The sequence below is a fragment of the Varanus komodoensis genome, unplaced genomic scaffold (assembly GCF_004798865.1).
Source record: "Varanus komodoensis strain SLA01 unplaced genomic scaffold, ASM479886v1 scaffold1, whole genome shotgun sequence".
Lineage (NCBI taxonomy): Eukaryota > Metazoa > Chordata > Lepidosauria > Squamata > Varanidae > Varanus > Varanus komodoensis.
This window is the reverse complement of record NW_025335268.1, coordinates 77,066,783-77,094,764: the sequence shown is the minus strand read 5'-3', so window position 1 is coordinate 77,094,764 and position 27,982 is coordinate 77,066,783. Positions and strand designations below refer to the sequence as shown.

Here is a 27,982-nt window from a genome sequence, read left to right as displayed (position 1 = left end):
CACAGGCCCAAGAAACTGGAGGAAGACCAAGGTTTTGGAACTAAAACCATGTTGTGGTCTCAAGGTTTGAATGGACTGTGCTTTTTATGTGTGTGGTTCCTTTATGGTAGATCACAGCACATATTTCACTTCTGTCAATAACCACGAAGGAAGAACGGAATCAACTCAAACATTGGTGTGGTATTGTGCACATTTTGACAACCAAGCATCCATTTTCTTATTGAATCCTGACTATGGCTTCTGAAGAGTGCATTTTGCTTGATGTGAAACTTAATGACATTATTCTTTGCAACACCTCTGCTGTTCAAAGTGCAAATCTCTCTTTCCTGAGTGAAGACTTCTTTTACTATAGGTTCCTATATGCAATTCCAACTATTTATGGGATCATCATTTTAATAGGACTCATCGGCAATGTTACACTGATCAAAATCTTCTGTACAGTGAAGTCCATGAGAAATGTCCCCAACTTGTTTATTTCCAGTTTGGCTTTCGGAGACTTGCTTCTTTTGGTCACCTGTGTTCCTGTGGATGCCAGCAGGTACCTATCTCCAGAATGGCTCTTTGGTCGGGTTGGATGTAAACTTATCCCATTTATACAGCTCACTTCAGTGGGGGTGTCTGTCTTCACACTCATGGCTCTTTCTGCAGACAGGTAAGCGTCTTTCTGCAACTCTTGTTGAGGTTTGTTATAAATCCAAGGCCTTTTAATGGATCAAGCTTGTGTTTGGAATATGCTTGAAGATCCTTCTAAAAAAAGGAATTATATCAGGCAAGTTTACAGTAAAGTACCAAAAGAGTCACAATAAGTCACTTAAATCAGCACCTGAAGGGAAAATCATAAGAGACAATGGCAAAACTGTTGCTATACCCTTCAACTGTAGTGGTTTTCAAGGGTTTTTATTTATGTGCAATTCTAGCCATGCTTATTCAGAAGCAAGTTTCATTGAGACTGATGGTGTAACTGTGTTTAGGAATGCAGCCTTAAGTTGCTTTTAATCCATCCTTTCTCTTTAATCCAGTGAAAATCACATTTAACAATAAGCTTGACTTTTAGGAATTAAGATGAGTCAGAAAACTGGGGTTTTCATTATTAATCTATATCATTACACTAGCTTTAGGCTATGATCCCATGAGCACTTACTCACAAGTATGATTCTGTTAGAGATGTGACATTTCCTTCCAGATAAACTTATTCAGAACCTTCAATACTCAATGGGTTTTCAAATGTTCTTTGCCTATTCTGTTGTAATGAATTGAAGCTGCAAAAGATTAGCTTTGTATAGTTGAATTCAGTTGTGTTGTTCAATAGTTATATTCAGTTACTGTTCTGAAAATTTTAGTTATCTGGTATGAAGCAAGTTCAGAGGAAACTGCAATTGGTATTTGCATATTCCCAAACCCTACTTGTTTAAATATTCAGAACAAATAGTTTACAACAAATAGGAGCAAGCATTATATGACAATCTTCTTTCTTAATTTTCTGTATTATGCTGTATGTACTAGAGGTTTCTAACATATATGTGGTGGTGGAAGTAAGAAAGCAGTTGAACAAACTTTACAGGTTTGCATGGAGCACAATGCTACAGTCAACAAGATCTAGATAAGAAAGAAGAGTCCAATCGAATGAACAGAAATTATCTCTGTTAACAAGTTCAGTGGCCATCTGTATAGGGAGGAAAATGACTTCCTTATCAGTGTAAATTAGGCAAGGGTTTTATTTTGGTTTTGGCTTCTTTTTATATAGCTGGGCTCTTTGCTTGACAAAGCTAGTTAGGTACAATAAAGTAATAAACTATAATAATCAAAGCTATTTCTCTTCAAAGCTATATTTTCAAAAACATGGTATCTTTTTCATCAGCACACCAATCAGCCCCGTGCACTCAAAACCATAGTACAGAATTAGGGGACCAGAAAATGTGATTGTTACTTATACTGTATCCCATGCTTGTATAAGGGCAAACTGCAAGATGTGTCTCTGTTTTGCTTTGTTTTCTGAGGTATGTATAGACATGTAGCTATACTGAATTTAGGAAACCTAGCCACACAGTCCAGTTATAGGTATTTCCCAAAAAATTTTGATGTTGCTCTTTAGCCTCAAATGTATTACATTTGATTATCAGACTCTTTTGATGATCAATAAGCACTTTGATTGCATGCATGGAGAATAGAATTCACTCAAAATGTGTTAGAACTCATATCACGAACATAGGGAAGTAATTGTGATACTGGGTCACAAAGAGGTCTACTTTGCTTACCAGTAGCCAGACAGATGATCCAGGGAGGTTTAGAAGCAAAGCAGTATCATAACTCCTCTTGCTTAATCCCAGTATCTTGTAGTTAGACATTTGTTCTCTTAAGGTAGAGGCTACACCTGTGGCTATTATGGCTAAAAGCCAGAAGCCTAGCAGACTATTCCTCACCTGGTTGTAACAGGGCCATTCTACACCTTATGTAATATGGGAAGAGATGGGGGTCTTCAGAGAGAAGGTGGCATATGTATCCCCGCATGCAGTAAGCTAGCACTTCAGAGACACTTGGCTATGCTATTTCCCAAGAGGAAAGAGATTCATTCTAGAGTAAAGATATGAGAGGGGGACATGTATGTAAAACTAATCAAATTACAGAGCAAAAGCATACGGAAACTTTCTGTTTCTATCATCAGGCCACAAAAGGGAAAAGTTATATAAAGATCATGAGCAGGTCCCTTCCCTCTTTCCCTTTCCAGCAGAACCAAATGAAACTGTAGAAATGCAGCTCTTTTATTACAACTTGCTGCAGAACAGTCTAAATCAGAATAGAATTTTTGGAAGCTTGCCCTCCTTCCCTCCCTTTCTGAAAAGATTCTGACTGCACCCTCAGGGTGTCTCTTGCTGCTTGTACCTGGGCAGTGGGGACAGGAGAGACTTTGGTCTGCTCATTTCACCTGCCATTGCCTGACTAGGCTGCCCTTTCTGTGCCTGCTCTCCCTCCCACCCTGAAACACCTCCCCCATTTCCAAGGCAGGCAGATTTTCATGCTCTGCCAGAGAATCTTTACTAGGTACTAGTAGGCTAGGTACTAACCTTGAAATGGCCATGCCTGCTGCCCCTCCCACCCTGCTCCTTCACCTCCACCTCCACCTCAGAATCAGACAAACCTATCTGAGCAGACTGTAAAGTGTGAGAGTTGGGCCCCCTCTCTACAACGAGAGAGGAAAACCCGTCTTCGGGAGCAAGCAGAGAGGCTGTACTGATAGAGCAGGACGTCCTTCTCGAAAAGCCACCCTCCACGAGTTCGGAGGGATGAGAGAGATGACAGAGAGAATCGCTGCTCACGTGCTCCCTCTCCTCTAATGATTTCTTTTCAGGGAATCAGAACACCTGAATGGGGCTTATGTGGATCTTCTCTTTCAGGAATTGCCGGGAATACGTGTGCGCACACATGTGCCTACACACCTGCCTGCTCAGCCCTGAAGGCAGCATGGGAGGACTATGGTGCAGTCCTATGCATGCTTGGTCCAAAGATGTTCTCTGGTTCCCAGCATGCTGGGACTTGTAGGCCTTTTTTTCCCCTCCCCCTCCTTTTTTCCCCCTTTGGTGTAAGCATGGATGGGATTGTATCTTTGGTCTAAATGCTCTGCAAACAGTAAGCAAATAACAGCTTGCATTCCAAAATAAGGAAGCAATCTTGTTATCTCATGGTTTGCAAAACTGTAATACAGCTTTGTAAAAATGTAGCATAGTGACACTTAAAGTGAAAGATAGAAAGATTTTTATCTATCTCACTGCAAATATCAAAACAAAACATTGCCACAAAAATCCCTGCCTCTCCTCACCCCTTCACCCCACAGTCTTAAGGATCTTAATCTGCAGATACATCGAACAGTAGTCCTAATACCTGTTTTTAAGTCCATGCTGTGACAAGTGGAAAATAGGATATGATGCTGTCAAGGTCCCAATTTTTATGCTGGGCTATATGTCAAGTGCTCCATGAAGGAATGCCATTCATTCCCACTGAAAGGGGCAGTCGCCTGTTGAGCCTGGTTGGCCTCAAACTCCCCATTTCCATTGATGGATCAGTCTTGTTAGAGATGTAACAGGAACAGTACTTTTTATGGCCTGCACTGCCCCACCTTCCATCTGGCAGTTGAATAAAGGAATTTTCCCTTGTACAGGCACCTTACTGTGCGTTCAAAGAATGGTCCAAAAGGACAGCACATTCACAAAAACCATTTTTATGCCCAAAAAGTCCTGGTAGAGTTGAGGCAAATGTATATAGGGTGAACCCCATCCAAAATCAAGCTTTTCAGCACAGGGAAGAAATGAGTGAATCATAGAAATCAATTCAGTGACATTAATGTGAGTAAGCTTTAATTGACCTTTGGAGCAAAAGAGGCTAACAAACTCTGCAGGCATAATTAAACACATGTTTTGGCTCTGAATCCACTGCTGGTTCATGTCTGTGGACAGAAATGTTATATAAATGCACAGTTACTGTATTTGCATGTGCTGAACATTACCTTGTTCACAAAACACAAAAGGACTTGCAAAAATGCAGAGCTCAAGAGAGCTGACATGTCCCGGGCACAGAGAGTTAGAATACTGGTAGCTATTCAATATTCCTTACTCCAGGTCTCCCAATATTTGATTAATGGTGCCTGTAAGTATTGGCCATAACTGGAGTACTCTATTAAATGCCTTAGATGCATAACTCATTCAAAGCATCTATAACTGAGTGCTACTGGATGAAGGATACAGGGCTGGATGAGATTTAGGACCATACAACAAAGCATTTCTTGCAAATACATGCATGCATTTATTCTCAGTGTTTCTGAATCATGCCTCTGCTCAACTGCTTGGTTCACATATAACACTGAAATAAACCATGGGTTATTTAATTCTGTGTTACTGCAAATCTGGTTGTGAACCCAGTTGCCCCAATAAACCATGACTGTTAACCACAAACAATCCAGAAAGGGAACCCATAGTGTATTGTTAGCTTGTGAACTTTGAGCTGCTAAAAGCTTAGGTTGTTGTTAGCTGTGAACCTAATGCTTTTTGCCAGGCCAAAGAAGTGGTGAAAAGGAATAGTTTTAGCTTTTGTTTTTTAAAAGGAAAAGTAACCTTATACTTGTCACTAGGCTACTCTACAAACTGATACTAAACATCTCAAGGGCATTTGAAGTACAGGGAAGGAAGAGGTAAAGGTAGAGGAAAAGAGACAGCCTAAGGATTAAGAAGGAAAACACTTTGTTTGAATGTCTGCCAAACAAGTACAAATAAAACAACGTCAAAATTGATATAACTCATAACTATAAACCAGAAAAACCTTCTGAAATCAGCCGCTTCAGAGAGTAAAGTCTTGGCAGAACAATAGAAGGTTTTCCCTAAACCAGTTCTAGAAATCTTAGCTTTAGGGTGACCATATATCCTTTTTTTCCCCTCCTACTCCTTTGCCTTCTCCTTCTCCTTCTACAGAGGACAGTCCTCTGCTTGAAGGGCTGCCAGAGGAATGTCATTTATTTGAAGGCATCTCTGCTTGGAAGGCAGCATTCTTCCGTTCTAGTTTAACAATAAAGAACTAAGAGAGCAAGTGCCCATCAACAATTAGCACCCAGGGAGTATGATGAAGCTGCAGGCACACTGAACATATGACAAGATCCATTATATTTGTATTTCACTCAACAGTTCTGATTTGCCTATTTACTCATTAATGAGCATATACCCATTTTATGCAAATCAGTATCCTCCCTGTATCTTCTCTGGTGATGCAACTTCTAATTTTGTCGTGATTGCCAAGCAGTGCCTCCAACCAAACCACTTAAAATGAAAGCAGAGGTTGCACCTGCATTACTTACCAATCTACTGAGGAAATAATTATTCCTTCTAGATTTGCATCCATGCATATAAATTGGCCTATGCGATGTTATGGGAAACTGCTGTACTTTTTCTTTATGCATTGCCAGCTTTTGGCTGTTCATGAGGGGCCTCTTTACTCAGGCTGGACCTGTGGCTGTGCTTGGGGAGCCTTTCCCCTGATCAGGAGGGAGCAAGGAGTGACTGAGATCAGTCGCTCTCGCTTCCTTTTACGAGGCAATCCATGCTGAGCCTACACAGCACAGGCCATCTGTCTGCTAGAGCACACACAGCACAGAATCAATACCGATGAGCTGTAAAAGAGCTCTAGGAGTTGGCCTTTCCAAACATATACCAGCCTGATCACTTCCTCCCTGCTTTGAAATTGCACTATTAATTTTCAGGTGCGGTAGCATGCTTTTAATGTTGCTGTTGCAAACCTGCCGGCCATGCAGCAGCTGTGCACGCGTGTTGTCTAGATTCTCCACCTGCCCATGGAGCAGATGTAGGGAAATGCAGACTGTGCACATAGACTATGCATGAAATCCGCTCAGAGCAATCAGCTCGGTGGGAAAGCAGGTGGTGCTGCCCAAAACCGTTTCCAGTCTGGATAGTAGGGTAGGGTCAAATTAGCATTCTCTGGAGATGTAGGTGAAGCATCTGCCCATGTGAAGAGCTGAATCCCAGCTGAACCTTCCCCTCCTTGCCTCTCTTTCAGGAAAGATTCTATTCCACCCTCAGAGAAGCAGGATTCTCCTGCAGCTTCAGGCTGGCTGGTGGGATCACCAGGCACTTCGTAATAGGTCTACTCACTTCACCTGCGCTCTCCATGCAGGCTCAAGGAACACCCCCTGAGACTCTCTCCCCTGCCTACACACAGTTCTGAAACATCTCCCTCCTTTTCCAAGTTGGGCCAGTTCTCATGCTATGCCTAATATTCTTCACTAGGCAACCTTGAAACTGCAGAGACCTCTGCCCAGCTTTGCCCCACGGCCTCCTCTTCAGCATTGGACAAATCTATCTGAGCGATGTTGAGGAGCTGGGTCCGCTCTCCACAAGTGTGAGGCCCATCATTAGTTAGAGTGAGGCAGTCGCTGCACACTGGAGGTGCTGGCAGGGTAGCAGGAGCAGCCCTCTGGCTGTTTTTCCTGAGCCATTCCCATCTGTGGGAGGGCAGACCTATGCCTGCTACCTGACCAGTAGGCTGCTGTCTCAGGTGTGCTGGAAGATGCTAGCCCACCGTCAGCACTGAAATAAGCTTATAATTATATTCCTGCTGGCTTCTGAACATGCAGTGCAGGAAGAAGCAACATCTTGTCCTTTGCCTCAGGCACAAAATATTTGGGCCAGGCCTGTTTATCTTGTTTTGGAAATCAGTGGGTGAGACAGGTACACAGACGCAGGTTTGTGCTAGGCAAGATGGTCTTTCAGGCATCAACAGAGGACAGTAATTTGTGTAATATCTGCATGTGCAGATAGATATTTGGGTGTAGATACAAATTTAGAAATAATTGATTTAAATAGAAATAAAATACAATCTGAGCAAAGTGGAGAAGATGGGGGTACCACTGCTCAGTCCACTGTCCTCGTTGATAGGCAATGATAGGATCTCTGAATAGGGACAATGTTTATGGCTCGTAATCTTTAAACTGGACCAGACACTCAAACAGAAGATGCTTTGAAATGGAAAACTATCCTCTGTGAAGTCGGCTGCATGGCTAACCTACTTGGAAGAAACACAGGCCATACATTCAATAATAGCAGTGAGTGCATACCAGGCTCATTGGAAGCTTTTCTCTTTCACTCAGAACAAAGCCCAAGCCTTTCACATGTGCTTGATACCAAACAATTCTGAATCAAAATGGAAAGTTCCTAGAATAAAGGTAGTGAAGGCAGCTGGTCCTAGTGCCAGGAAAGTTCTTTCCCATTGGTTGGCCTGAATAGAGCCTATTGTATTCCATGCTGGTGTGTGTAGCTAGATACGATTTATTTGTTCAGACTTAACATCCTGTATTGCTTGCCACTGTGTCAATATGACCTTTTGTAACATCCATGTCTTCACAGTTTTGATTTCTTTATCTCCTCTGCCCATCTGCACCAAGAGACACAGGCGAAACTCCCAGGTCATTCTGAATAAGCTTCCAAGTGAAAGCAGGTGGCTCAAGTGCATACGGCCCAGAGCCATTAAGAACAGTGCATTCACCCACCCCCGAAACCAGCGGCATTTCCGGATGTCAACCAAAAGGCTGCAGTAGGTGTTCTGAGCTAGGAAAGATCAATATTTAAGTATGAGAAATATAGGTCATAGGGACATCAACTGCTTCTTTGAATTGCCTCCCCATCTAGGTTGTGAATAGAGCATTCACCAACTCAGATTAAAATAAGTAATAGATGGAATTGCAGAACAAGATTTGATCTCGGTTAAAAAGGACCGTACAAGGGAAATGCTTTTTGATCACCGGTTTGCACAATATGCTGCAGTGAACTGAGACAGGGTTCATTTGATTTACTGACACACACTGGATTCAGTACTAAGTCTCCATTCCAGAGCATTGCAATATTTGTCCATGTTCCTTAGAAATGGCTGGTGGAGAATTGCACTTTTCTGTGTGCATTTCTCCTACTTCATGCACAGTTGTGTGCAATTTTGTCTAATATATGCATTTTGTAAGCTATCTTAAAATGCACTTTGAATGTTATCTTCGCATATGTATGCAATGCTGTGTGTACTGTCCCCTAACATATGCAATTTTCGATGCATTCTTTTCAAGCAGAAGACTCTGTCATAAAATTCAGGGGAGTGCAAAGTTTGAAATATTAAGCTTCAATATCATTTACTGTTTTGAAAGTATGAAACTGGATGGATGGATGGATGGATGGATAGATGGATGAATTTCTCCCCTGTCCACAGTAAACCACAAGCATGCTGCAGGAGGTATGTACTGACTATAAGGACTGAGCTACAAGTCAGCTGCTCCCTGCTCTAAAACCTTCCTCTTGTGTGAATTTATGTAATGGCCTTAGGCAAGTCACTAACTGACAGCTCCAGTGCCCCTGCAGTGTTGAAGGGCAGCATTAATACCAGGCATATTGTAAGGATTACATCTAAGTGTTGCTTATGAAATGCTTCAAACTCTTGAAGCCTCTATTCAGATATTATTATTATCCATTTCAGGAAAATGCATATGCATTTAAGCAGTCAGCTCTCACCAAGTGCTCTATAGATGTGCTGGTCTGAAACTCGCATCACTGCCTGCCAGCACGACTGTCTGGATGGTCCCAGGCTGAAGAACGCAGGCTTAAAACAAAGAATTTTATTTCATACGCTCTCTGTTTAGTATGGGGACAGCTCCATTACTCTTCATTGCAGAAGACTGTTGCATGTACCTTCCATGGATTTATTTTCACCAGTATGACCCTTTGATACAGATGAGTTGAAATTTCTTCCTTTAATTTGTAGTAACCAAATAACTAAGTAACTAATGGTGGTCTGTCTGTCTTGTCTAAAAGGGATCATATCCGGGGATCATCCCCCTTTCCACCCAATAACCTATGGGGAAGGGTAGGCAGAGACATCACCCCATGAGCTTTCTGCCTGAACAGGTGTTATTGGATTATGATGCATCTGCTGCACTGAGTCTTAGTTCTTAGTGTGGGGAACTGAACTTTCCCGTGCTAAGAAACACACACACAGGAATTTGAAGTTAGTTGAGCTCAACCAAGTGGGTCTTGTTATTCGAGATCCTAGAAACTGAAGTATCAGACTTGGGGTAGAGTGGGGAATAGAAAGCAAAACTAAGTCCTTTTTCATACACAGGGATATATGAGAATTCTGTTCTGGAGGTAACATCTCAGTGGATTTTACCAGTTGGGCCCTGGTAGTTTATGTTCCATTTTCCTCCACTGGTGTCAATTCATTCTGTAATGAAATGATCCAATATACGGATTTTGGACTTTTTTTTATAGTGGAAGCAATTTGCAGAAATGGGATTGTAAATGTAATTTATTTCAGGGGTCACATGATTTGCACAGATCAGATCAGTTTTTACTATTTTTGAGGCTCTTAAAATTTATACAAAGAGGTCATCATTTTTTAAAAATATATTGTTATATTGGTGGTCTTGGGGGCAAGTCTGCCTATCCACTGCGTATGCCATTGTGAAAATCTTTGTCAGTTTCATCCTTTCTACGCACCACTTTGTTTAACCCATCAGAGCCCTTTCCTGTACGTGTCAAAAATGGATCAGTCCTGTCCTCTGCTTCCCAGCTTCCCAAATGAAGTATGTGGGGGGGGGGAGGAGTGAGGGGAGCAGGAGGGGCAAGAGCACCAAGTGATAGAGTGAAGCATAACGTTGAGAAGTTCTAGGACAAGCATGGAATAGAGCAAACCAATTCAGTGCGTGAAATTGCAGCCATCAAAAAACTTCCCAATCTCATCAGCCAATTGGTAGGTCTTGCCCTGCTAGGGAAGGCTGTTTCACATTACTCCAAAGAAAGGACACTCACTTCCAAACTGTGTCTGCTGAACCTGCCTGCCTCTGTCACTTTTCCTCCTGCTTGTCGCTTAGAAACATAGAAACAGCGCGAGTCAGAAGGGGTCTCCCGGGCCATCTAGTCTGACCCCCGGCTCCAGCCGGCTCCGCTCATGACATGCCCACTATGTGCATGTTCTCTCGGCTGACAGCTGTTGCAGCCAGATATGGGTTGCACAGCAAATGTCATGGCAAAGCAGTAACCGACAGATTGCCAGTGTCACAGCAAAGCCATAGTGGACTGGGCAGTGAGTGGGTGATTCCACACATGTCAAGCAGAGCCATAAGAAAGCACAAACATTGCAGAACTGGCTAGATTTACACTTTCTCTTAGGATAATTCCCCCCTGATCTTTCACAAGGGTAAGCGGATTAGCTTATGTGAATTCTCCCCTTGTTGATTTCCTAGAGGGATGCTTATTTCTCATGAAACTGACAGGCCAAACCTAGAGAGCAGACAGCCAACTCTACTCTTGCACACTTGAGAATGTTGTGCAAAAATAATTATATAGTAAAACTCCATGTGTGCAAATTTATGAAATGACCCATGAAATGAGATGAGATGAAATGCAGTGAAATAATAAAATAAAAATAATCCCATTTGTGGAAATCAAAGGGCCCTGCAAAAATACACCTATTTATTTAGTGGGTTTTTTCATGAACATTTCTGTAATCAAAAAAGAAAATCTGTTCTATTCACCACCACTTATTTGAACAGAAAGACTATGAAATCCTGTTGGACTTAAACAAAATGGAAATCCCAACACTGAATATCCGTATTCACACAACACAGAAAAGTCTTTCATGTAGGCATTTTAGACAGGAAATTATGTTTATTTCATCTTTATAAAATTTGCCTGACTCCGGTCCTCCTATTCTTATTTAGACCTACGGCTGTGGGCAGTGCTCTGTGCTTTGTATTCCTTTCAATGCCAACTGGGAAAATAGACCAAATTTCCCTTTTTGCAGAATGGCTGCGTCGTCTGTGTGGGAAAACCACACATCAAATAATTCACTAGTGGTTGAGTAATTTAGTAAGGTCATCACATTCAACAAAAGAGTCTTTAAATAACATGCTATATTGCAAAAGTCTAATGGGGGAGTAATTGAAAATGCATAGAACTGTTGAATAATATGCTCCCTGAGCATAATTTGAAAAATAATTATATAATTAGATAAATGAACAGCTTCTATTCAGAAGAGAGCTCTGAAAAGGTCTGCTTTTGGGAGCAACTGGACCTGTGGCAGTTGTAGGAAATTCTACTTCAAGTAGGTATATCTGCCGCCACGTGCAAACATTCAGACCAATAATGTCTGGATTGGTATGACCAAAGGAATATTTGCACCACATTAGCGGGTTTCCAAGATTGGCCATCGGTGAAGGTATCAGAGCATTAAAACGTTTGCATTTTTTCTTCCATAACAAGTGCACAGATGGACATTGCAGAAGACTGGCCTTCCCTAAGCTGACCAGCCCTCCAGATATTTTGTCCCATAATTCCTATCAACTCCCCATGGTAGCTGATGGGAGTTGGTATCCAAAACATCAGAGGGCACCAGGTTGGAGAAGGCTGGAACAGACCCTATGAAAGATCATGTCATTTCATAGATGTCTGTGGGAGTATATTAGGACAGAGCCAGTAATGCATCATAAGGACACCACTCATGCAGAGAAATCCAAACGCATTGCTCTGATCTAGTTCCTTCACAAAATAATTTCTCTCTCTTGTCACTCTGGCTGTGTAGTGCTCCTTTCTGCCTGCTCTCAGATCCAACAAAAATGACTTGCCCCTAACTGCAGAGTCTTCTAATGCCTTAGCTCCCCCTCTCATCTCCCCTCTCCTATGTCCCTTTCTATCCCTGTCTGTGAGCTTTATTCCTTTGGCTCTACCACTTTCTTCCTGACCCTAATCCTGTCCTGCCCTGCACTCCTAAGCTAACATCTTGCCTTCCAGTGTGATGATGGATGAATTCCCACCATCAGCACTGAAGGTAATGTCAGCTATCTGTCTAGCTGGCTTTTGTGCCTGGAATGGTGGGGACACCATCTTATTCTTTGCTCAGGCAACAAAAGCTCTTGAGCCAGCACAGTCCACTGCTTTCCAAAGGTTTGTATCCTCAGGCAACCTTCTCCTTTGACCTTGCTGTCCCTGAGATGTGAAACACTGCCTCCCCAAACACTTGTGTGATGCCTGCTTCCTCCCCTTTCCCAAAGTCACCTTTTCCACAAGGCCTTTAGTATGGCTGTCTAGTCCCCATGTCCTACTGTAACTAAGCCCAACCCCATGCAGTGATAACCACCACAAATTGCTTCCTTGTTTCACCCTGCTTCTCCTTCTCTCACATCTCCTTCCTCAAAATCTATCCTCTAGTACTTTATAAAGTGTCATACACTCTGATGGTGATAAATGAATAAGTGATCTAGTTGGATACCTACTTTTCCTATATTTAAAATTATCTTAAGCATAAGGCCAAGGTTCACCAGACAAAAGTAGCTGAACAATATGAAAGAGGGGACCTTACTGAATTACAAATTGTTCTCCTCTATTTATAAGGATATTTTTGTAAGAGTCATCTGCAAGAATCAATTTTTCTCCAGTAATACAAAATATTTGTAGCATTCACCTGTTCTAGAGAATATTGATTCACAACTGTCTGGTACTGTCTGCTACTTTGTTCTTGCTTTTCAGGGTAAAATGTGACCTGGGAATATTTTTTTTTATTTTACCTTTACAGGTTTTTATTTCATTTTATTTGTGTCACAAGTTATAGTGTCTTTCTTTTTCTTTTTTAATGTCTAGCAATTTTTAATTCCGAGACATCTTACAAAATCCTTCTCCTTTTCCCTGTTTTATCCTCACAACACCCCTGTGAGATTGGTTTGACTGAGAGCCAGCAAACTGGCCCAGAATCACCCAATGAGCTTCCTGGCAAGTGGGGACTGCCACCCTCTGCCACACTCACATTTGCTTTCTTGCAGAAACATCTCCCTCCCCATTTACCACAGGGAAATGCCCAAATTCTATCACGGTCTAACTTGCTTGCATCTCCTAACTGAGACCCTTTTGTGTGAATTTCATGTTTGTGCAAACACAACATTTGTGGCTTTATTGAGGAAATTAGATATATTTTGACTGATACCAAGTCATGCCATCTCCAAGGGGACCTGTGCCTGAATATTTAAAAAGGGCAGCCCTTGAGTTGGATATTAATTGTTGATAATGTTACATTAACTTGTGAGAGACTATTTGTTTGCGGATCCTGCAGAGGACAATTGTTGTACTTATTAGCTCACATAGTTTGGTCTGAGATTGGATTAATCATTATGCTAAGTACACAGTAGGAAGCAGGCACCCTGCCAAACCAGGCTCCTGCTTTGAGGTCATTATTCTAGCAGTAACTCTATGCAAAGAGGGGCATGTTCCTGCCCATATCTCTCTTTTCACAAATCCACTGACAAAGGACCAGAGCATGTTTCAGAAGTCTAGAACATGTCCAGTAAGCACCATGCCCATCCACCTGGATTGGGTTTGGCTTAATTTCTCCTTCATATGGACTGTTTTTAGCTGTTTCTTCAGAAGGGAGAATATGCTCTTTCATGATCAATCACATATATCAGTATTTTCTCATTATTTCTAACATTGTTAGGGACATTCTGATGTGTGAGGGTTCTTTGAGCTTCAAAACGCCATTTTGAAAAAGAAATCCTGTAAGGTAGCATTGAGAGCTGCTATGTAGAGTAGGATTTCTGTGATGAAAATAGGATCTTCCTACATTCATTTGTGGATTTGGATATGACCTCCCACTAGGGCAACCATCCTCAAGCTCATGATTTCAAGATGTTTTGAACTTCAGCCCCCATCAGCCTCAGCCATCAGGAATGCTAGGAGTTGTCATCCAAAAGAACTATCAGATACCAAAGTGAGAACGACTTGGATATTAACAAATGCCATAATCCTAAAATACTTTGGAAGGAAATCCCATTGATAAGTAATCCGTTTAATGACTGTATATGAAGGTTTATGAGGCAACCACCAATTTTAAGAGCAAATGCTTTAATAAAAATCTGTGCCAGGAAACCAAGAGTAGCACCAGAAGCATAACCTTAAATGTCTTGCTGTACAATTGGAAATATTATTTCATTTTATGACTCAGAAAACTGTTCTGGGTAAAGAATTGCTGAGCATAAGAATGGCATTTTTGTCATTCTATTCTTCAAGAGAACCTTGTAGATTTTGCAGATACTTCTATCTCTTTTTTAATGGTATGAATTTGTGCCTAGTTATTATCCCTCTTATATGCACTCACACCTGAATTTATGGGGTTAACTAATGGTTTTGCATTTTTTTGAAGCTGTGATGTTCAAGTATAATCAACTGGAGGACTGCTAACATGGCAGCAAATTTTCCACATAACATTCTGGCTTTCTAATCATTCATTTCTGGAACTCAAGTATATCTCTTGTCAGTGCAACAATTCAGTCCAAGCATCACAAATGTCATCTCTAGCAAATAATTATCTGAATAACATGTTACAGATGGCTTTGCAGACATCCTTCTCTAGCACTGCAAATCATCATATTAGCCTCCTGGGATCTTTCCATGTGTGCGTATGTGCATTTGATCTTGAAAAGTTATAACATGATCAATTCCCTCCATCACTACTTCCAACAGTAGTTGATGTTTCCTGCATCTAGGTAAATTAGGGAGTTTCGTTGGTCATCCATCTTGATTGATGGATGATGACAATGAAGGTGCCATGAATTATTGTTGTGGCAGTTGCTCTTGGTGTTGTTGCTACCATAACTTGCCTTTCAGCCTCTATTCTTGTGTTCTTGGTCATGCAATTGGGACTGCAACTATGTTATGATGGAGTAACCACAGTGAAGCACTGATATGGGGTTCACAGCTTAGGAGTGCTCCTCGACCCTGAGCTGTCTTTAGAAGCTCAGGTGACGGCAGTGGCAAGGAGCGCTTTCCTTCAGCTTCAGCTGATCCATCAGCTGTGTCCCTTCCTGGAGAACGACTGCTTGGTGACAGTGACACACGTGCTGGTAACTTCCCGATTAGATTTCTGTAACGCGCTCTTCTTGGGGCTACCCTTGAAGACGGTCCGGATACTTCAATTGATGCAGAATAGAGCTGCCAGGCTGCTGACAGGGACTGGGCGTTGTTCTCATATAACCCCAGTTCTCCGTCAGCTCCACTGGTTCCCGATTGAAGTCCGGGCCCAATTCAAGGTGTTGGTTATGACCTATAAAGCCCTCAGTGGCTTGGGTCCTGGGTATCTAAAGGAACGCTTGCGTCCATATATGCCCTCCTGCCCCTTGAGATCGGCAACAGATGCCCTTCTCCGGGAACCCTCTGTGAATGATATTAGGAGGGTGAGTACTCGGAGGAGGGCTTTCTCTGTGGTGGTGCCCCATCTATGGAATGCGCTCCCCAGAGAGGTCCGCCTGGCGCTGTTGTTATTTGTTTTTTGGCGCCAGGCAAAACCCTTTTTATTTAAAACTTATTTTAATTGTTAATTAATTGGTATTTATAGGATTTTAAATCTTTTAAGCCGAGATGCACCGGGTTTTAATATTTTTATTGTATAATTGTTATATTTGTATATTTTGTTCTTGTTGTGAGCCTCCCCGAGGCTTTGTTGCGATGGGGGTGGCATAAAAATGTTTTAAATAAATAAATAAATAAATATGACCAAACTATGGTATTGGGATGCTAGCTGGAATCTAAGTACTGTTAATAGACAATACATGCCAGAGAATGCAACACTATTTACTCATGAGCAAAAGTGCATAGTGCAGAAACTTTAGAAATTGCTTTAAATTAAGTCAGGGTCCTGTTCTTTCTGGCCTTGTGTTGTCAAAACTGAATGACAATGACTGGGCTTTGTAATAGGATTTTTCTTAGCCATATCTAGAGATGCTGCATATCAAAGCTGCAGCCAACATATTCCTAGTCCCTCTCATTCTTTTTTTTTAATGGACTTGTTTTATATTATACCCACAAAATGTTGTATTTAATACTTGATATTTCCTCTGTATGTTTTGGCTTAGGAGGGATTGCATACCCTGGTTATGGGCATCTGGGTTACAAACAACCCAGACTTATCAACACAGAGACTGCCATAAACCCTATATGAATATCTCTAGCAAAAAGCCATGTATATCTCTAGAAAACCCTGTCTCTAGAACAAAGCTGTGAATATCACTAGGGAACTACATGACGCATTTGGTGATGCATCATCAGTGTCCACATAGTTCTCTAGAGATCCAGTATTCAATATTCATTGGTTTTTGTTCTGCAACATCTGGACTGTAGACTCCAGTGGTAAGCCCCTGTCTCCAGCAGCCCAATCAAATCCTTACTTTCTATCTCAGCTCCATCTCCATCATTATCAGATAATGTTAGACTTTATGTTACTTTCAAAAATATTCTAAACTATTTTAAGAACTGATTCTTTTTTAAACAATACTGTATAGCTACACACATACACATAAATTCTTTCTTTCTTCAGTAACTGTAGCTACTTTATTATTACTGTATTGTTATCATTATTAGTGAATATGGATGTGTTTAAGCATACAAAGGTAAAATACATACATATACTAAGACAAATATTTGTTTTACTCATGTGATCCAACTTCCGTGCAACTGATTAATGACTTTTTTATTTTATTAATTGTATGTCTTTTAATTTAACTGATTGCAGTCTACTGTCTGGCTTGTAATATACCCCTGTATAACATTGACAGGTAGTCTGTGCATGTACTTAGTGTTCATAATTTCAGAGGTTGCTAGGGTTAGTTTGTACCTCCATAATTTCACCCAGCACTGACTAATAAGATCCACACAGATGACCCACACTGAACACTACTGTTGAGAAAGACTATAGGAAAATAATTCTGAAATTATTCTTGAAATAGAAGCTTTATTGTAATAATTTTAGTTCGCCTTTGATTCTGTTTGTATGCATTTTCTACTGGAAGGTAACCACGAAGTAGAGTAGTGTAGCCCAGAGTAGAGTACAGTAAAGTAAGGGCTTACCTGAACTGGAATGCTCGTATAAGCACTGGCAGAAGCAGACTGCCTGGGATTTGTCACAGAAAGACGTCAGTAGAAACTGCAACTCCTGGAAACAGCTAATCCTGTTAAGGTGCTGCATGCAGTGCTTATGGGCTCCATTTTGGGAGATAGGATGGAAACAATTGATTTCCATTATGCAACAGAACCCTGATTTGCTATTATTTTTAGGCAAACTTGTAAAGGAAACAAGCAAGAATAATTTTTCTCCTTTTGAAGAAAACACACACTGACCTAGATGTAAGAACCAAGTTTCAGATGCTGTTTATACTGTGAGAGACAGGAGGAAGGTCTCCCTGATTTCTGGTTGCAGTTTTCCAGGTGCATGGCCATTATATTATCCCTCCATTTTTCAAAGAAAGCATTTGAATGCATTTGGAATTGCCCCCTCAAAATTCCAAATTTCCCTCCTCTACTTCTCAAACTCTTCTGCCCTGAACAACACTGCCTGCCCATCTCTCTTGATCCCATCATCATCGCCACCGCCGCCACCACCACCACCACATTACATTATATTTCTATACTGCCTGTAGCTACAGCTCTCTAGGAAGTTCACAGCATTTTAAGTCACCCATCCAGATCTCAGCAAGGCTCAGCTCTGCTTACCTCAACTCTGGGTTAATTATGAAATTATAATTACCTTTATTATTTTTATAGCACCCAATACCTGAAGCTCTCTAGATGGTATACAACAATTTCTATAATAAGATTAATTATGGTATAAATATAAACAACTGTAAAAACATCCTTGCATTTCACTGTAAAGATTAATCTGCTTGAATCATTTGGCCTGTTTTGCAAGTATGTACACAGCAGGAGATTTTGCATTGAACAGAAATTGCAATTCTTGTTTTAAATAAAAGGGTGCACAGTCAAACCAAAGTTAAGCACTTTGACTTCCCATTAATTTCAATTGGATAGATTTAATGTGAGGATGGATGGATGGATGGATGATTAGATGGACGTCCTTAATTCTTCCACTAACCTTAATTTGACTAAATGTATCATCTGTTTCAGTCAAACCAAAAAAAGTTCTAGAGTGAATGTAAATGTGGGATGAGATCTGTTCCATGTAAATATCCTTCAACATCCTAAATACATTTTGGCAGAAACTAACCATAGTTACAACACAGCAGCTATTTTTTTAATGCATTGCATGTCACATGTCATCATCCTGTACTAGTCTCCCTAATCAATTGAGCTTGTATTACCAGATGTTTAGAATTAATAACCACGTGCATGGGTCACTGACATGAGTTGTTGACATCATCAGGGGAAAATAGTTAGAAACAGGCTGAGGTGCTGAGGTACTTCCTGTGTTCAAGCCTGTATAGGGTTGTCCTAGAAGCAGGTAAACAATTGAAAAGCACATGTGCATCATGGAATATTAAAGATCCATAGATGTGGCAAGGTCATTATTTGCTACAAATGGTTGGTTACACGTACTTTAGAAGTCAGTCTGATACTCCAATTGCTCTTCTATTTTTAAACAAAGCCATCAGGAAAGGGGTTTGTTTTGTTTTGGTTTTTTTTTTTTAATTAGAGTTTTTCAACACAAGACTGGCAATCTCTGTATCAGATTTCAATTTCATAGAAGGATTGGGTTTTGAGCACTACAAGACGAACATTTCTGTTCTTGTTTTTCCATTACATAAGATCAAGGTGGCACTGTGGAAAAGCACAATGTCAGAATCAGAAAAAGTGTTTCCTTGTGCTTTCTTTGCATATCACATTTTTCATTTACCAAAATGCTGTTTGAAAACAGAAGTGAGAGTGGAATGTCATCAAAAGGACCCATGTTGTTGTTCTTAGTCACGAAGTCGTGTCCAACCCATCGCGAACCCATGGACCACATTCCTCCAGGCCCTCCTGTCCTCCACCATCCTCCGGAGTCCACTTAAGCTCATACCAACTGCTTCAGTGACTCCGTCTAGCCACCTCATTCTCTGCCATCCCCTTCTTCTTCTGCCATCTATTGTTCCCAGCGTTAGGCTCTTCTCCAGGGAGCCCTTCCCTCTCATTAGGTGGCCAAAGTATTTGAGTTTCATCTTCAGTATATGGCCTTCTAAAGAGCAGTCAGGGCTGATCTCCTCTAGGACTGACCGGTTTGATCACCTTGTGGTCCAAGGGACTCGCAGGAGTCTCCTCCAGCACCACAATTCAAAGGCCTCAATCCTTTGGCGCTCAGCCTTCCTTATGGTCCAGCTTTCACAGCCATACATTGCAACTGGGAAAACCATAGCCTTGACTATATGCACTTTTGTTGGCAGGGTGATGTCTCTGCTTTTTAGTATGCTGTCTAGATTTGTCACAGCTTTCCTCCCCAGGAGCAAGCGTCTCTTAATTTCTTGGCTGCAGTCCCCGTCTGCGGTGATGTTGTAGCCCAGGAAAATAAAATCTGTCACTACCTCCATTTCTTCCCCATCTATTTGCCAGGAAGCAAGAGGACTGGATGCCATGATCTTAATTTTCTTAATGCTGAGTTTTAAGCCAACTTTTGCACTCTCCTCCTTCACCTGCATCAAGAGGCTCTTTAGTTCCTCTTTACTTTCTGCCATGAGAGTGGTATCATCTGCATATCTGAGGTTGTTGATATTTCTCCCAGCAATCTTAATTTCCCAACTGGAGATTCATCTAGCCCCGCCTTTCTCATGATGTGCTCTGCATATAAGTTAAATAGGCAGGGCGACAATATATGGCCTTGCCGAATTCCTTTCTCAATTTTGAACCAATCAGTGGTTCCATGTCCACTTCTCGCTCTTGCTTCTTGACCCACGTATAGGTTTCTCAAGAGACAAATAAGATGGTCTGGTACTCCCATCTCTTTAAGAACTTGCCACAATTTGTTGTGATCCACACAATCAAAGGCTTTCACATAGTCAATGAAGCAGAAGTAGATTTTTTTTGGAACTCCCTTGCTTTCTCCATGATCCAACGTATGTTGGCAATTTGATCTCTAGTTCCTCTCCCTCTTTGAAATCCTGCCTGTACTTCTGGTAGTTCTCGGTCCACATACTGCTGGAGCCTAGCTTGTAGGATTTTGAGCATCACTTTGCTAGCATGTGAAATGAGTGCAAAGGTGCGGTAGTTTGAGCGTTCTTTGGCATTGCCCTTCTTTGGGATCAGAATGTAAACTGACCTTTTCCAATCCTGTGGCCACTGCTGAGTTTTCCAAATTTGCTGGCATATCGAGTGTAGCACTTTTACTGCATCGTCTTTTAGGATTTTGAATAGCTCAGTTGGAATATTGTCACCTCCACTAGCTTTGTTGTTGCTCAGACTTCCTAAGGCCCATTTGACTTCACATTCCAGGATGTCTGGCTCGAGGTCAGTGACCACCCCATTGTGGTTATCAGGGACGTTAAGCTCTTTCTTGTATAGTTCTTCTGTGTAATCTTGCCACCTCTTCTTAATCTCTTCTGCCTCTGTTAGGTCCCTGCCATTTTGGTCCTTTATCATGCCCATCTTTGCATGAAATGTTCCCTTCATATCTCCAATCTTCTTGAAGAGATCTCTGGTCCTCCCTATTCTATTGTTTTCTTCTATTCCTTTCCACTGTTCATTTAAAAAGGCATTTTTATCTCTTCTAGCTGTTCTCTGGAATTCTGCATTCAGTTGTGTGTATCTTTCTCTTTCTCCCTTGCCTTTTGCTTGCCTTCTTTCCTCAGCTAGTTGTAAAGCTTCCTCAGACAGCCATTTTGCTTTCTTGCATTTCTTTTTCTTTGGGATGGTTTTAGTTGCTGCCTCTTGTACAATGTTGCGAACCTCCGTCCATAGTTCTTCAGGCACTCTGTCTATCAGATCTAATTCCTTAAATCTATTTGTAACCTCCACTGTATATTCATCAGGGATATGATTTAGGTCATACCTGAGTGGCCTAGTGCTTTCCCCTACTTTCTTCAATTTAAGCCTAAATTTTGCAACAAGAAGCTCATGATCTGAGTCACAGTCAGCTCCTGGTCTAGTTTTTACTGACTGTACAGAGCTTCTCCATCTTTGGCTGCAGAGCACATAGTCAATTTGATTTCTGTGCTGACCGTCTGGTGATGTCCATGTGTAGAGTCGTCTCTTGGGTTGTTGGAAAAGAGTGTTTGCTATGACCATCGTATTCTCTTGATAAAATTCTACCAGCCTGTGCCCTGCTTCATTTTGCACTCCAAGGCCAATCTTGCCTGTTATTCCAGTTATCTTTTGGCTTCCTACTTTAGCATTCCAATCCCCCATGATGATAAGGACATCATTTTTTTGGTGTTAATTCTAGAAGGTGTTGTAGACCTTCATAGAACTGGTCAACTTCAGCCTCTTCAGCACCAGTGGTTGGGGCATAGACTTGGACTACTGTGATGTTGAATGGTTTGCCTTGTATTCAAACTGAGATCATTCTGTCATTTTGGAGGTTGTATCCCAGTACTGCTTTTCCTGCTCTTTTATTAACTATGAAGGCTACTCCATTTCGTCTGAGGGATTCTTGCCCACAGTAGTATACTTGATGGTCATCTGAATCAAATGCACCCATTCCTGTCCATTTTAGTTCACTGATTCCTAAGATGTCGATGTTCAGTCTTGTCATCTTTTGTTTGACCACATCCAGCTTGCCTTGATTCATGGATCTTACATTCCAGCTTCCTATGGAGTATAGATCTTTGCAGCATCGGACTCTCCTTTCACCACCAGATACATCAGCAACTGAGTGTCCTTTTGGCTTTGACCCAGTCGCTTCATTCTTTCTGGCACTACTAGTACTAGTCCTCCGCTCTTCCCCAGTAGCATATTGGACACCTTCCGACCTGAGGGGCTCATCTTCCGGCGTCATATCTTTTTGCCTTTTGGTATAGTCCATGGGGTTTTCATGGTGAAGATACTGGAGTGGGTTGCCATTTCCTTCTCCAGTGGATCACATTTTGTCAGAGCTCTCTGCTATGACCTGTCCGTCTTGGGTGGCCCTGCACGGCATAGCTCATAGCTTCACTGAGCTACGCAAGCCCCTTCGCCACGACAAGGCAGTGATCCGTGAAGGACCCATAACAAATTGCAAACAGTAAATGATGGGTTCATGATAAAAGCCTGATGTAGAAACACTGTTTCTCTTCCAGATTAGATGTGATATCAGCTGCATTCCTACAATTTATATCAGATTTAAAAATGTATATAGCAACTTCAGGGAAGCCCAAAACTGCAGCTGAATTGCAGGAGTTGGGGAGAAAGGGGTTAAAATTTCCCTCTGCGTCATCATTTTCTGGACAAAAGTTCTTCCCTTTCCCCAAAAGTTGTTCATGCATCAAGAAAGAAGCTTCTCTTGTAGGACTGGGAAACCTCCAGCTCAGGGACCAAATCTGGTCTTCCTTAGTTGTGGCTGCCCCTTTATTCTAGCCCTGCCCATTTTTCCCAGTCACCAATCACTTTGGTGCAGGTTTTGTGCTGCTTCCCACACACAGAAGCCCATCCCAAAAGGTTGGAATGACAATCCTAAGGCTTAGTTACTGGCATGAATTAAGTGAAAACAATGTGACATTTATGGTATCTTTGGCCCTGTCCCTTTGCCCATCAGTCCTACCCACCTCTTCAGCATCTCTCACATGGAGCTTGGTCCTCCAGCTGAAAGAGATGCAAGACCCTTGCTCTGTTGGCCACAGTGGAGGTTTTCCATCTGATGCAGGCAGCAGCTGCAGAGGATGGTGTTCATCTAGGCAATGGCAGGTGGGAGGGTGACACTAAACTACTCCGTGTCCTGAGGTCCCACAGGAGGTTCCTATAACTACATCTTTTATACATGTGTTTTTAAAATGTGATAAAAATCCTGTTCTTATATTAATGGTGCATTATTTTAGCCCTCTCAGACTGAGGATCTTCTTTGGTGAAGTTTAATCTAGGATTGGATGAATAGGAGGTGTAACCAATGTTGATAATAAACCACCTTTTCCATACAAGAGAGTCATTCCTCTTGCGTTTGTCCAAGCGAATCAGTCCATACCACCAGTAACTCAATTCTTTCTCTTGTCTTTAGGTATAAAGCGATAGTGAGACCAATGGACATCCAAGCTTCCCATGCACTGCTAAAGATTTGCTTGAAGGCTGTCATGATCTGGGTTTTATCCATGCTGCTCGCCATTCCTGAAGTTGTGTTTTCAGACTTACGTCCCTTCTATGACACAGGCACCAATAAAACCTTTGTTAGTTGTACACCTTACCCACTCACCAATGATCTGCATCCAAAAATTCAATCAATGGCTTCCTTCCTCATCTTTTATGTCATCCCCCTCTCTGTTATTTCAGTCTACTATTATTTCATTGCAAAAAATCTAATACGGAGTGCTTACAACCTACCAGTGGAAGGAAATGTCTATGTTAAAAAACAGGTATGTCTTGGGGTGGGGTGGGGTGGGGTGGGGTGAGGGGCTGCCAAAATGGAAATGGCATGACTTGACATTTGTATGCTGCATACAGAAATTCAAGATACTTCTGGAGAGAACAATACCACTCAAAATATACTGTGTGGTTATTCTGTCTTTCCCTTTTTAACAGATTTTCTGTGAAAAGGAAAAAGATTGGAGAAGTGTTGGGAAAGTACAGGAGGGCTCCAACTTTTTCTCTGTCCTTTGAAATTTTAGATCTTGCCATAGCCTGTCAGTGCTGAGCCACAGTGAACAGAGGTTGCAAGGGTTAGTTTGTACCTGAAACAGGGACGGGTGAGAATGTAATTCAGTTTAGTGTTGATAAGAATTTACAAAAATTCACAAATTTCTTTATGTTTGGCAAAAATAATGTGAATTAACAAAATTCAAATGTGGGCAAAACTAAAACAGACACAATCATCCATCCAAGCCCATGTATTGCTTTGAGTGCCTTTCTCTTAAAAGTCTAGCTTGGAAAGCCTGTGCTGTCCTCCATGTTAGTGCTGAACTGAGGCTGTAAACAAATACAGAATCATATGTGAACTGTCAAAACAGAGCAATGCATTATGTACAAAGAATGCAAGGCAAGCTGGTAGGTTGCATAATATTTTTATATACTAATTTATAGCTACAGGTGGGCATTATAGAAACTAAATAAATACATGGAAATTAAATGAGTAAATAAAATATTGAAATAGAAATATATAGAAATATTTCTAGCAAACTAAAAATAGAGCACGTGCCACCTTAAATGCCACATTGCTATCATAGATTCTCCTTTCTTCCTTGCAGATGGAATCCCGAAAACGCCTTGCCAAGACTGTGCTGGTTTTTGTCTGTATCTTCGCTTTCTGTTGGCTCCCTAACCATATCATTTACTTGTACCGGTCATACCATTATTTGGAGGTGGACACCTCTGTCCTGCACTTTTTCACCTCTCTCTGTGCTCGCATCCTGGCGTTCGCCAACTCTTGCATCAACCCCTTCGCCCTCTACCTGCTCAGCAAAAGCTTTAGGAAGCAGTTCAATCACCAGCTGTCGTGTTGCAAGGGCCGTGATCTCCTTCGGTCCCAGAGCACAGGCAGAAGCACCACGCGGATGACTTCGCTGAAGAGCAGCAACCAATCCATGGCCACATTCAGTTTTATTAATGGCAACCCCCTCTGTCACAAAGGCAACATATAGGATGTGCCACATACACCGAACGCAATCACAAAATCTGTTCAGCCAGCGCTGCCTGTCTGTTGTGCCAGTAAGCAACAACTGTACATATGTTCAGAGAGAGGTCAGCTGGTAACCCGAGAGCACACTCACGGCACACAAGCCAGGCTCAGTGCAAAGCTGAAGGGCTGTCCACCTGCTTTTTAAGTCCTTGCATTGTAATATTATTATTTTATTTATTATGAACATTTGTATACCACCCTATTTGCCGAAAAGCCATCATGGTGGTGCACAGCAATTTGAAACAATAAAACCACAAAAATAAGAACATTAAACATAATAAAACACTTTATCAGTAGTGCAGCAAAACAACTACATATCTCAACAGTGCAGTTCCATGCATGTTTAGACATGGTTCGCTAGGGCATGCTCAGAAATGTCAGTTTTAAAAATATGTATAGATGGTGGTCTGAACTAAAGAGATGTGTCATCACACCAGTGATGCTGTGGGGCTCAAAAGGATGCAGCATGAACTCTTTGTGTTTAGTTAGCATCCTTTGCCACCAGCTCCCCCCTCAAAGTCCCCTGTTCCCTTGAGCTTAGCTGTAATTCTCACAATAGCTTGGGGTGGGGGTGGGGAAGATGCATGAACTTCCACAGCAACAATATACTGTTCCCGATTATAAAGCAAAGTGTTTTAAGGTGATTTGGCCTTGGATGGGCAAATAAGACCTATGCACCTTGCAAAAGATCTGTTTTGATGGACATAAAATGGTTAGAACTGGCTTGTTGATATGGATCAATGCAGCAAACTGATTTCATTTTTAACTCTTCTTGAGGCATGGCTATGGAAACGATCATGACACATGCCTACAATTTGAAAATTACCCTTCCTTCTACTGCATTACGCCCTTTCTAATGTTCTGGTTCCTTTTAGTCCCCAGTGTTTAGAGATACAAGCACTGAAAGTGTTCAGATCCTCATAAAGAAGATTGAAATGTGGGGACAGAATTATGGAAGAGCCACCTGTTCAATACATTTAAGTCCTGGAAAAGATGTTAGTTTTTTTATATAGTGCTGGAATGAGCCTGTCTCTTGTTGTGTATTTTGCTCAGTGCAAAAGCAGCCATAGGATCCAGCACAAAGTCCTTTGCCCTTCATTGCTGGCCACTTTCCTGTCAAGGAAAGATGGAGGTCACTGTACCAATTGGAGGGTTCACCTGTCCAAAGCAGCACAACAGTTCATTTGCATACTTGCATTTGCATAAGCAGTGCCAGGAATGAGTAACTTGTGACCCCCTAGATCTTTTGGCCTAGAATTTCCCTACTCCTGCCAGCATAGCAAATAGTGAAGGGTCAATGCAGGGTCAAAATTTTTGGAGAGCCAAATGTCACCCACTATTATTGTATCCAAGGACCATTTGATTGGCCAAGATGTTTTCTTCATTTGGATGAAATCCTGAATTCCTACAGAGATTTGAATAACAAGGCTTCTACAAGTGAGATAATAAAAATATGTAAAGCCCCAGGTTCTTTTTCCCATCTCTTCATTTGCACTCATGCTTGATAAAATAACTTGCTTTTTGCACTGAAATAAGGCAGTAGTTCTAAGCACACTTGCTAAGGAGTACACCCCATTGAACTCAGAGGGACTTAGCCCAATTCAACATGCTTAGGTTTGTGGTACCAAAAAGAGAGAGAGAAAGAGAAAGAGAGAGAGAGGAGCAGCTTTATTTTTGCATGTGCATGTGTGTGTGTGTGTGTGTGTGTGTGTGTGTGCGCGCGCACACACACACACACTCAGAGTGAGTGGGGATGTGTATGAAGGTGGACCTTGATTAGAACTATCAATCTCTGAAGTGTTTAATTGCAGTATTAATTCACATTGTAAAAAGATGTGAAGAGAGTTGTGTTTACTGGGGTTTGTGCTCCCCGCATCTGAAATCAGCACTATGTTATATAAAATTTAAATGTGAAAAGTGATACTGTTTCAATAAATGTGAGTTTAACTATGTTTACAAGTGTGTGCATTTTGCCATATTTGAGCAGAAGGGGATAAAGCACAGCACTTTCTAAATGTGACTAAATGTTCATATCTGTCTCTTCAGGTCATGCAGTAATGGATGTCAAAATGTGTCATGTTGAGCTTTAGATATGAGGAACAAATGTAAACTGAACACACTCTTCTTGTATTTAATACCACATACTACAACATACTGTGGCAACAATTTGGTAAGAGCCATTAAAACCTCAACATTTACATTCCAGGGTGCAATCCAGAAGGTTGATGCCACTATCATTAGAAATCATATGGGATTAAGTGATAAACAAGTTAATTTAGAAATCCCAGATTTTTCCATCAACACAAATGTTCATGATCTGGCAATTTTTCAAAGCAGGGAGAAAGTGAAAACTGGTGGTCAGTGGTTAAGATGGTAACCTATAAATAAAAACTTACTGAATAGACCATTACTTTGTCTGCTATGAACTCACTAGATGAGATTATACTATATTCTTTAATAGTACAGGGCTCATACTTCTAATGGATCTTCTAACAATGACTTGGATAACATACCTGAAGTATTGTTGCTAGGCACACTAAAGCATTAACAAAGATGGTAAAGATTGGTTCTTTGACAAATTACAGCACAGACAAATGCTACACATGCTCTTGCCTAGATCTGAAGTTATTGCTTAGGGATAGGGTGGAGGGAGATTTTGTCCTGCAAATGAAGCCAGTCATGGGGCTAGATCCTGAAGGTACCACTCCTGGAGACAACCAAACACTGTTTTAGATTAAACTTGAAGTAATAAATGAGGCCAGAAAGACTTTTCTTCAATATCATGTTGAGGATTTAATGGCTGATGTTGTTTTTTACAGGTCTGTCTGTCTGTTTTACTTTCCTTGATGGAAAAAAACACAATAAAGTGAGCCAAATAATAGTATACATTTGTATTGTAGTTGTGAAATCTCTG

General features: G+C 41.3%; 1 protein-coding gene across 2 annotated transcripts; it reads left to right on the top strand.

Annotated features, from left to right (window-relative positions):
* The first annotated feature begins 218 nt into the window (after window positions 1-218).
* On the top strand, window positions 219-27,022 carry GRPR (gastrin releasing peptide receptor). 2 transcript variants are annotated; one of them, XM_044430093.1, is made up of 3 exons: window positions 219-652; window positions 23,458-23,809; window positions 24,638-27,022. In XM_044430093.1, the coding sequence occupies exons 1-3, from the start codon at window positions 234-236 to the stop codon at window positions 25,028-25,030; spliced, it is 1,164 nt and encodes a 387-aa protein (XP_044286028.1). In that variant the 5' UTR covers window positions 219-233; the 3' UTR covers window positions 25,031-27,022. The 2 variants fall into 2 exon arrangements, with proteins under 2 accessions (XP_044286028.1, XP_044286038.1); XM_044430103.1 differs by having other exon boundaries at window positions 411-538.
* The last annotated feature ends 960 nt before the right edge of the window (window positions 27,023-27,982 follow it).

Excerpts from the sequence above, each read along its gene's own strand:
- GRPR (XM_044430093.1), top strand. The coding sequence starts at position 234 with ATGGCTTCTGAAGAGTGCATTTTGCTTGATGTGAAACTTAATGACATT. Across the intron at positions 653-23,457 it reads ATGGCTCTTTCTGCAGACAG|GTATAAAGCGATAGTGAGAC; the intron begins GTAAGCGTCTTT and ends TCTTGTCTTTAG. Across the intron at positions 23,810-24,637 it reads ATGTCTATGTTAAAAAACAG|ATGGAATCCCGAAAACGCCT; the intron begins GTATGTCTTGGG and ends TCTTCCTTGCAG.